We start from the raw sequence: 10,909 nt of genomic DNA, 5'->3' as shown, positions 1-10,909 counted from the left end.
AAATAAAAGACTGAAATAAATACATTAATTTCTACCCTGTCTTTGTTTCCAACGTGGCTTAAAATGAACAAAATTTCCAAACTGAACAGTAAAAGACTAATCTATTGTTGATATGTTTTAAATGTATTGCCCCCTGAAATTCCAGGCAAACTCGGTGCAAGAGAGTCCCGGTGTATGTACGGATGCATAAAACGCGAATATGCGCTTAGTCCCATCACTTAGTCTTCTGGAAGAGCCGGACGTGCAGTGACGTTGGAGTTGAATTCAAATGACTGACAAGGTCTTATGGAAATAAAACATTCAAAGCAGAGCGCGGACACTTTTTCCTTGTGGTGTAGGGGAGGCGTGGATCTCGCTTACTTTGACATTCTCGTGGCAGTAGTAGATTCTCCTTAAGCCACGACTCGGATAACACCACCCCGCCAGCGACCGGAGGAGAAACAAGGGAAGCTCTCTCTTTCTCTCTCTCGCTCTCTCTCTCTTCTCTCAGTGGATGAACTATGTTTTGGTACCAGGACGCGTTTAGCGGGGTTCATTAAAAGAATCCGAGCACCGGGGAGCCTTTTAGCGACTTATCTAGTTGCGGGAATACTTTGAGGGAAGTTTAAGCCTCTCGCACCCGCGGAGCGCCTGTGACGGAATGTGAGAAAACCCCATTTTGGCGCATGTTCCTCTTTACTGTACACAGCCTTCTCCTGCTTTCTGCGCGACTGGAGAGTGAAGGAGGAGGAGGGACGGCTTTTAACGACTTGATCCCCTGCCTATGGACGACGGCAGTCCCCTTTCTCCAAAGGCAAATGCTTTCAGTATTGCCTCTCTGATTTCGGCTGCAGAGCGAGCAGGAAACGCAGCGTTTGACAAACAGAGTACCGGCCTGGACAAGCCAGACCTGCACAACCACAGTTCCTTTAAAATGCACTACAGCACTGTCACCCGGGAAATGGAAGGTAATTCTGTTTATTGATGCCCATAGACCTCTTGCAGCGTGTGTAACTTACCACTGTGCTTCATTCACTGACACGTTCTTTTTTAAAACAAACAAAAAACCACTTGTTGGTATGTTGTTTGGAATGCATGTTAAAACGATACAAATTCAGTGGCAGTGTTCACCATCAGAGAGGTGAAGTCTGCAGAAGAAGTTGGGGAAAAAATTCCAGTTCCACAATTTCCAAAGCCTCAAAGCGTTGTACCAAGAGTCATCGTTAATTCGTGGATTGGATCACATAGATTGAAAATGAAGCCAATAGGAGGAGGGTTTACACTGGCACCCCGTCCGCAACGGTAGAAATAGACCATAATAATCACATTTATATCGGAGGTAGGAGAGATCATTCATCCCACATAAGTATTGTTCGTAACTAGAGAGTAACAGTCACCTGTTGCCTGTTTGTTTGTTCATGCAAATCAGTGCGTGTTTACCTTGTGAAGCGTTTACACTCATCTCTGCGGGGCAGATCCTCCATTGTTTGTTAACGGGGGTAAAGTGGGCGATGCCCTTATCCAAAAGTTAAATGGGTGCCGGAAAGCCAATTAAAAAGGAGCGCACTTCTGTGTCAATCAATCTCGTCCCAAGGCGAGGAAAAGGCACATTACCTGCAGTTCCTTATCTAAATAGAAATAAGAACCGGTTTTATCGCAAAGGGGAGGCCCTCTGCGTCAGATAAGAGACGAGACTGGCTTGCAGTGTTAACACACTGCAGCAGCGCACTTCAGAGGCGGCTCGGAGCGCAACCGATCCAAAGCACAAAAGCAGTTCGCACGCACTCGAAGCTCCTTTCTGCGAATATTTCCAGACAATCGACGTGGCTTATGTGGCTTTTTGGAGATAATTTGTCACTATTCGGACGTCTGCTGTTTTAGATCCGGCAGCCTGAACGTAGGCTACCTTTGCAGTGGATCTAACTTCGAGGACTAATGAGAAACCGAGACAGAAACTTTTAAACTCAAAGGGGTGCATTTGTGCCTGGTATTTTTTTTTATCTGGAGATCTCCGATTCTTGCTTTTGTTTTGACTGTTTGTGTTTTAATCGACTTCTAACGCAAGGCATTTCTAAAATCCAGTTTTCTGGGATGATTTCAGCCATATCCAGCCCGTGGCTGACGCAGCTGTCCCATTTTTGCGATGTTGCAGCCTTCACGACGAGCAGCCTGAGCAGCCTCAACACGCCGGGGGGCTACCATCTCTCTCCATCCCCAGGGGACCCTTACAGCCAACATGAGTCCCACTTTGAGCCCTGCCCGGCGGCCCAACACAACTACAACTATCCGGGATCCAATCCGGGCCAGGCCCAGCCGAACGACAACGGAACTCCTAACTGCTCATCGTCGTCCTCTAACTCCACGCCGAACAGCAAAACTATAGTAAAGAAAAACCCCAAAGTGGCCAACATTAACGTCCAACTGGAGATGAAAGCTCTATGGGATGAATTTAACCAGCTAGGTACGGAGATGATCGTTACCAAGGCCGGCAGGTGAGTGCACATTACGCACAGGCCATGAGCTGTATTACTTCTCCCCTAAATCTTTAGTGTCGCAAATAGTCTATTAGTGGATATTTGTCCTATAAGACAGAAACGTATATTTATGTATAAAAAAAAAACTAGATTTAAGTACTGCGCTTGACCACTTGCGCCAATGAGGACACTTAGAAGTTAAACATATAGTTTAATATAAAAAATTATAATGTTACACAACACAAGCATTAATAAAGATACTGCATCACTGTTTAATATCAGAGCAAAGATAAATGTTTCTACTCATATCCTTTATTATTCTTAGTATCATTATTTCCCACTATTCACTAACTTTATATAGATTTTTCTTTTTCAAATAATCGACTAATAAAATTGCAAACGTTTTTCGAAAACCAGAAAAGTTAAAACAAATATTCCCGCTGCCGCATGCACAAATAAAGCCTGAAATGTTTGTTTTAATTTAGCCTGATGACAACTAACAGAGTATTTGCTTTTATTAGAAAGCCTTAGATTGTTTGTAATTTTTTATATTGCTTTTGAATATTGCTGGTAAAAGGCTGTATGTGGACGCGAATGTGTACGTGTTGTATTTTGTGTTCCAGTGAACACCACACTAATCGGATCCTGCTGGTAGGCCTATCTAACTAACTCTCAGCTGATTTTCTTCGCCGTCTGGTTCAATTTTACGCATCGCTGTTACGCAAAACTTTCCTGCTTTTTGTTTCGTTGCGTTTGTGAAATCAACACAAGTCGAGTTATGTGTTCCCTCATAGTTTTAATTCGAGTCTCACTCTCACTTTCTCTCTTTTTTTTCCTTTTTTTAATCACGGAAGCGTCTGTCTTTATTACCCTTTTTATTTTCAGTCCCACCAAAGGCATTTTACTTACATCAGCTGCATAAATAAGCTACAATTAAATGCCGACATGTAAAAACAAATGGGCTTAAAAACGGCAAAACTTATTCTTTTTTAACAAACATCTTACTGTATTGACCTATGACCTTTAGAAAGCCTGTAAAATGTCTCTTTCTGAAATCTGCTGTTTACATTTTAAAGCCAGAAAAGAAAAACAAAATTGACAGCAAATAGAGCTATGCATTTTAATAAAAAATAAAGAGGATGAGATAATTGCCTTAAGCCTGAAAGTGAGGGTTGAGCTTCCCGGTGTGACAGGAGAAAGGAGATCTGCAACAGAGCACTTTAAAAGCTCCTTCAGCCTCACCTAGCCACAACACTGACGTTAATTGAGCGTTGATTTTGGGATCCCTTTCACTGACTCGGCGGATTACTCAACTTTCAACTCATGTTCTTCGGGGATGTGGACCTGCTACTAAACTGTGTAGTTCAGAGGGGGAAACACAAGTTGGGTTACAGGGGCGCATTTTTACCCACATCAGATTCGGTCTTATTTTCACAGCCAAAATAGAGACGTACTTGTTAATGAACTGTTGCCACTTGCTGTGTCAGCATGAAGAGAGCTGCATCTAAATATCTGTTTTTGTTTTTCTTTTCTTTCCATGCAGCTTGAGTTAAGTATTTATTTTTCTTCATTCAAATGACAGACAAAAAAAATTCCAATTCAAATCAGAAATGTGAAATAACACTCCTGTGGACGTTAGCTTATTTTAATGTAGGTCTGTTAAAAGTTTAAAAAAGAGCAGATAGGAAGTGAGAACGACCTGGTAGATGTTAAAAAAAAGAAGCTGAAAGGACAACAAACCCAAAGCTCCACTCAGATCCGGCTTTGCACCGGGTGACTCACGCTGTTTTTATGGGCAAACTTGAATCTCTGAGGCTGCGCATCGTCCAGCTAAACACTTGCTGCTTTTTTAAATATACTTTGGCATAAACACTTGGTCTATCCACCGACACACACATACACACACAAACACGATCCCGTTTTAGAAAGAAGGGTGTATTAACCATATGTTAACTAAATGCAATTTGTATTTGAGGCGGCCTGAAGCTCAGATTTAACAGCCATTCCGTGTTTCTCTTTTCTTTGTCAGGAGAATGTTTCCAACTTTCCAAGTGAAAATATTTGGGATGGATCCCATGGCAGACTACATGCTCCTGATGGACTTCCTGCCAGTGGATGACAAACGCTACAGGTAACCTGTCTCCAGGTTTTTTGTTTTTTTTTTAAAACGTCGCAGTCATTGAAAAAGACGTTGGTTTGGTTTGTGGGTGCACAAACACTGCTGCGTCAAAATAGAAAATATATAAATAGCATAGGCTAATTAAGAAATACTGACATGTGAATAAATGTTAAAAATGTCTCCATAATTTATTTATACCTTTAATATTTATTCATTTATGCACGTAGATTTTATTATTATTATTAATCCATGCAGGCAGCTTCTATTTTTCCATGCGTCTCATTTATTTTTATTGCCCCTTTAGGTATGCTTTTCACAGCTCGTCATGGCTGGTGGCGGGTAAAGCTGATCCTGCCACACCAGGCAGGGTCCATTACCATCCAGACTCTCCAGCCAAGGGCGCACAGTGGATGAAGCAGATCGTCTCCTTCGATAAACTTAAATTAACTAACAACCTGCTGGACGACAACGGACATGTGAGTACGCGGCTGAAAATAAATGCACGTGAAACAGACCCGAGTTTAACTGGAGAAACATATGTGAGCCATTTGTCCTGCATCAATTAAAGGGAAGGGTCGTCGGTGATTATAACTCAAATTGCAAACAACAAATCTGTTAACTGAGGTTATAATTAAACACGAAGCAGAGTCAGTGCCAGTTTGAAGCTTTAAAAGCACTTTAATTCTTACTATCAGTAGAACTATTGTATTGTTGAGCACTTGGACATCAAATTTATCTAAATTATTTAACAATTATGGACCTCCTTGATATTTACACTTATATTTAGAGATTACCAACAGATTTTTTTATGCACATAAATAAAGCTCATAAGTATAATTCACCGCTGGAAATTATTTCAGACCCCCCGGCTTGATTTTCCACAAGTGTTTCCTTGTCTGTATATTTTGTGAATCGGAGGAGAAAATGGAAGATTTTTACCTGCGTAAATAGTCAGTGGAGATGTTTACAGCGTAGACGTCCATTCTTATAGCTGTTAAAGTTATGTACAAATACCAGCTGTTTTTAGGACAATTGCAGAAAAATATAGCAGTTATAAAATTATAATGACTAAATGAGGTTATCTCTGCTTTTTAGTCCTTAAAGTTTGTTTTTTTGTTATTTGTTATTTTATTGTTTTTTGTTTGTTTTGCGCACAATCTTGAAAATATGGTTTAAATATTTCGACGTTTAGAAGTTTCCGAAATACTCGCTATTTTTATAGACATTCAATCCAACCGAATAAATCAAGAAACAATTCGTTGTGCAAACTGTTGATAAAAAATAGACTTCTTTGTTTTTACAGATCATTCTGAACTCCATGCACCGCTATCAGCCCAGGTTTCATGTGGTTTACGTGGACCCTCGCAAAGACAGCGAGAAGTATGCAGAGGAAAACTACAAAACCTTCGTTTTTGAGGAAACACGCTTTACAGCAGTCACGGCGTACCAGAACCACCGGGTAAGAGGCTTCAGCAGCCCTGAGTGGAGATGTTGGATGTGCAAAGAGCGCAAAAGCGCTCTGGTGCAGCAATTCTTCATCTCAGTATTTATCTCGTGAAGATTAAAATAATTTAATTTAGAGGGGGTCGATTTTTCTGTTTGTTTGAATTTTTTAAGAATTTTTTTATCAGGATTATTCAAATACAACCATTCATGAATTGTTTCAGTTAAGAAAAAAAATAAATAAAATTTTAAAAAGCAAGTATGATTCTTCAGGTCTGTCAGAACTGTGCTTCCTCTTTTCCTGCGTCGCCCCAGCTCTGTTTTCCATCAGCCTCTGCGCCTGTTTACATTCACACATCAGACACTTCATTGGTTATTTAGAGCGACTCCTAAAGAATAAAACGTTAATAGAAGCTCTTTTCTTTCAGCATTGTTCAGCCAGGACCAGTGAGTGTCAGGATGGGAGGGGGAGGGAAAGAACAGTTTGATTTGATGTTAGATGTCACCAGTTTTACTCTTAAACCTAAACGGCAGCTTGTAGCGTAATAACTATTAGGTTTTACTTGATGATGATGATAATAAAAATAATAATACCAATAATTATTATAAAGGGAACAGAACATACCTGTGTTTTAAAAGGGCCCAACAAATTATTAAATTATTTTTTTTATTTAAATAATTAAACCATATTTTGGTGCAATGGCAAAATAAATAAACTTTGTTTAGCACTAAGTTTTACTGAAATTTTTAATTTTGTTTTATTTATTATTAGGGTTTTTTTTGTTGTTGTTTGTTTTTTATGTTTTGTTTTGTTTGTTTTTTTAGATCACGCAGCTGAAGATAGCCAGTAATCCCTTTGCAAAGGGCTTCAGGGACTGTGATCCAGAGGACTGGTGCGTATTTATACCCAGATATTACAGTCTTATTGGCAAGTTTTCACATGCTGCAAAAATAGAAAGCAGAGCCAACCAGGTCAGAAAGTTTCTGGCAAATAGTTTTTAGTTGTTTGCATTATCTCACGCACGTGCCAGATGGGTGGAGTTTGCAAACTAAGAAATTTAGAAATCATTTTTTTATTGTTTGAAAGTCACTGGGTTGTGTTTGTCTGTCACTGACAAATTACAATGCTCATAATCGTCAAAGTGTAGCAAACTCCACCCTTGTAGTGAACTCAGACAGTTTAAACAAACACAACTATTTCTTCTTAATGCCATTCTGTCAGCTCAGCAAATGACTTTTTTAAATCAAAACATTAAATCAAGCAGTTGCATCAAAATCAATTAGATTTTTAAAGAAGAATCCAATCGATATAATCGAATTTGAGCTTCGTATTTTACAGAATGTAAAATGTGAATCTTTCAGTGTGTGAACACACACACTGCTGTAGAATCTTAAAATGCACAGTCATCATTCTGATATATAAAGAAATTGTGTCCTTGACATTCATTGAGTGAGTATGTAACTGTATCCATTCTCCCTGCTCCAGGCCCAGGAATCACAGGCCAGGCTCTCTGCCAATAATGAGTGCCTTTGCCAGAACAAGAAACCCAATGTCATCTCCCCCTCAGCAAAACGGCACAGAGAAAGGTCTGCAGCTTGCTCTTTGTTTCATTCCATGCCTGCTACTTAATATTAGCAAAGCCTCGTTAAGTTGTTTTTCTTTCAGCTGTTGGCATGCTTTAATTCTTTAATTGTATTTCGTTTTTTTATCCTTAGCTGAAAATCTGTGGCATATTTGCAGTGTTAGGCCAATGCTGGCATTTAATTAAACATTAAATATCACCAGTCAGTGTCATGCACTGCGAACATAAAGGAGTTTTTTATGCTGTTACATGACTGACCACAGCCTCAACACACCGTAAAAACTGGGGTAAAAGTTAGGTTTTCTTGACATGATGGTGACTGCAGCATTCAATAGTTTAATACAAATAATTTGACTTTAAATATTTACTGAATTTAGAATTCTAAATTTTAATAATGTAAAAATGCATAATGTGACTATTTTTCCTTTAAAAGTTTTTAATAAAATGTACAATTCTGTATAGAATTATGATACTATCCAGAGATGAACAATGTTTTTCTGTTATATAAATCCTGCAATTTTTGTCTGTTATTGTTAATGACTTTAAGCATACGACAGTGGTAACCCAGGAAGTAGTAATAAAACAATCTGCTTTAACTTATCACGGGTTTAAACACAGAAATTATGTAGAACTTGTAAATACAGAGCGTAATTTCCATTCTTTAACTTTCCTTCGCAGAAGACAGCAGACGGGAATATGAGCGAGACCCCAGTGGCACACCAATACATGCAGACCCAGCTCACCAGCTCATGTCCCGTGTCCTCAGCCCCGCCCTGCCGGTCCCAGGTGGCCTTCACGCCGTCCCACTAACGAGTGGTCGACCCAGCCCTCCCCATGACCTCCGACCAGATCCCCACTCTCTACCTCCGGACACCCTGCATCACCACCCCTACAAGTACCCCAACACTTATGAACACTACTTAGGAGCCAAGACCAGGCCGTCGCCGTACCCTTTACCAAGTATCAGAGGACACACATACCATCACCACATGAATCCCGCCACAACTAACATGTATTCAGCTGCCAGTGGCCCCTCTAACTATGACTATGGGCCCAGATAATGACTGCTGCCCACTGAGTCAAATGGTGCGCAGCACTGCGGGAACCATAACAGGCAGGAACAGCAAGACAGTTCTTTCTATTGATGGCTTATGCAACCTGTGGGGAACAGTCACAGGCCGAAACTCCTCTCTACTGGATAAACCCTGCCGTATTTATTTAAAGGAAATGTGCCTTTGCATTTAGCATGGGCACCCTTTTCTAAGCCCTCAAAGAGGTCTGCTTTGACCTTTGAACTCAAATGGCAATGAGGCTGCCTCCTAAGAAATGCAGACATTGAGCCAGCAAGCAAGGGGGACCTCTCTTTAACACGGACATGACTTTCAATCACAGACTGGAATTGATTTTTTTTTTTTTTTTTTTTTTGGGATGCACTTTTTTTGATTTGCTTTGTTTTTATTGCTTTCAAAAAAGCCATATGTTATATAGTCCCATCAACTTTCTAGGTAGACGAGATGTTTGCATGTTGAGCTCATCAGATCAGAGACGATGTTGAAACACATTGAAATGTTTTTGCTCGAGGAAAAAAATATTTTGAAAAATTCTGAACATCTTGAGCCGCTATGAGAAGCTTGTACCATGGCACTGACTTGCAGCAATTCTGAGTAAATAAATGAAGCAGAATGACTCTTCTGTATCAGTAAAATAAACATTAAATTCTTGTAATTCAGAAAAAAGGGTCTCTGTGCAAATATTACATTTAAACCCGACTTTGGGGGGATGGGGGGGTATACTTACCTCACTTTTAGTATTGTTAGAGCTTGTCCGACTGAAGTAGGTTGAGGCGTCTGCTGCTCCTGCAGTCATTGGCAAGCAGGACCTGGAAGCTGTCTAAACATCAGATAATTAGGATCATTCAAATGTTGAAATCTGCACCTGGTGTTAAGAACAAAACATACTCTTTGTGACAGAACATCGGTAAAACTGTCAAGTACAAAAGTAGCTTTGGTCCTATTGCAGATTAAAGTTTAAGGTTTATTTATGAAGAAAACCAGGGGGACACTTTAAGAGGATTTACTGCAATAAAAGATTTGAAAATATGAAAGTGTTTACAAGTCTTAAATAATCACAATAGCTTTACAAAAACTATTTGTTGAAAACTATGAATTATTTGTTGGATATTTTTTTTAAAAAAAGCTAATTATTTGCATATAAACTGGGGGGGACAGTCATTTCCTCCAAAAGGATATCATTGCTCATCTTTAATGGCACAGGTGGGTGATATTTTGAGAATGTGCCCCCCCTAAAGTCTGTGCAGTCTTTTCCAGCCATCTCCTATTTGAAGTCCTGTGAGGAATGCTTTGTTGTCAAGGTTAATCTCGTCAGGAAAAGAATTCTGCTTTGGGATTTGTGGCTGTCAAAATACAAAGGGAAACGTAACCTAATGATTCATTTCAATAATGTATTTTTCTTTTCCTTGAAACGGCTCGAACTGAGCGGAGAGCTGGGAAAAGGATGCCTGAGGGCGCCTGACCTCTGACAGCTAAATGGCTTGTAAAGGTGTCAGGGGTTAAAAAATGTTTCCACTTATTCAAACGTCGGCTAATTGGTTGTATAATTTCTGTTTGTTTGGGTAATTACCAAAATTTTAACGGCATTTACATATTTTATAGGGTAACTTTTTTTTGTGCCTTCTCAAAAATGATCTAGCCTGAATACAAGCTAGGCTAGTTAGCCTTATTTACTTATTTAAAAAACAAAAATAGCCAATAAATGTTATCAAGCTAATTTTTATTTAAAACAACTGTACCTATGTCTCTTTCACTTTTAAAATGAATTATCTTATTTCTTAATTTAGAAAATTCAGGCTTGCTGATAAATAATTTCTTTATGTTCAAATTCGTATTTTAGAAATTAAACTAAACTTAATATAAACAATACAAATATTGTAAATACCTCCACATACTTTCCGGCTTAAAATTTTGTGCCGTTAGCTCTGTAGTCAGGAAGCGGTGAGAACCGTCGCCCGCAGGTGCTGATGACCATCAGGCACGTTAGAAGTCGCGAGACTCTACGAGATGTTAGGGTCTTCACCGCAAGCCTGCGTGGGGGTTAGGAAACGGTATGGGAGGGTGGGGGTAGGATAGCAGGGTCAAGAGGCCATATTCGTACTAATTACAGGTTTCATAATACAGGAGACACATCAGTGAGACTGCTGGTGCACGTGGTATTTAGTGAAACCACTCTAAAGTATAACTGTGAGCTCAGGTCAGGGAACACTTGGAAGCTTCCTGCTATTCCTTTTGCAGGAA

General features: G+C 39.6%; 1 protein-coding gene across 4 annotated transcripts; it reads left to right on the top strand.

Annotated features, from left to right (window-relative positions):
- Positions 1 to 382: 382 nt before the first annotated feature.
- Positions 383 to 9,684, top strand: tbx1 (T-box transcription factor 1). 4 transcript variants are annotated; one of them, XM_042000082.1, is made up of 8 exons: positions 383 to 947; positions 2,081 to 2,471; positions 4,483 to 4,584; positions 4,877 to 5,048; positions 5,876 to 6,031; positions 6,841 to 6,908; positions 7,502 to 7,602; positions 8,280 to 9,684. In XM_042000082.1, the coding sequence occupies exons 1-8, from the start codon at positions 764 to 766 to the stop codon at positions 8,657 to 8,659; spliced, it is 1,554 nt and encodes a 517-aa protein (XP_041856016.1). In that variant the 5' UTR covers positions 383 to 763; the 3' UTR covers positions 8,660 to 9,684. The 4 variants fall into 4 exon arrangements, with proteins under 4 accessions (XP_041856016.1, XP_041856018.1, XP_041856015.1 ...); XM_042000084.1 differs by having other exon boundaries at positions 384 to 947; positions 2,132 to 2,471; XM_042000081.1 differs by having other exon boundaries at positions 385 to 947; positions 8,277 to 9,683.
- The last annotated feature ends 1,225 nt before the right edge of the window (positions 9,685 to 10,909 follow it).

This window comes from Melanotaenia boesemani, chromosome 11 (genome assembly GCF_017639745.1).
Source record: "Melanotaenia boesemani isolate fMelBoe1 chromosome 11, fMelBoe1.pri, whole genome shotgun sequence".
Taxonomy (NCBI): Eukaryota; Metazoa; Chordata; class Actinopteri; order Atheriniformes; family Melanotaeniidae; genus Melanotaenia; species Melanotaenia boesemani.
The sequence above is the reverse complement of the archived record's forward strand: the minus strand, read 5'-3'. Positions and strand labels throughout refer to the sequence as shown.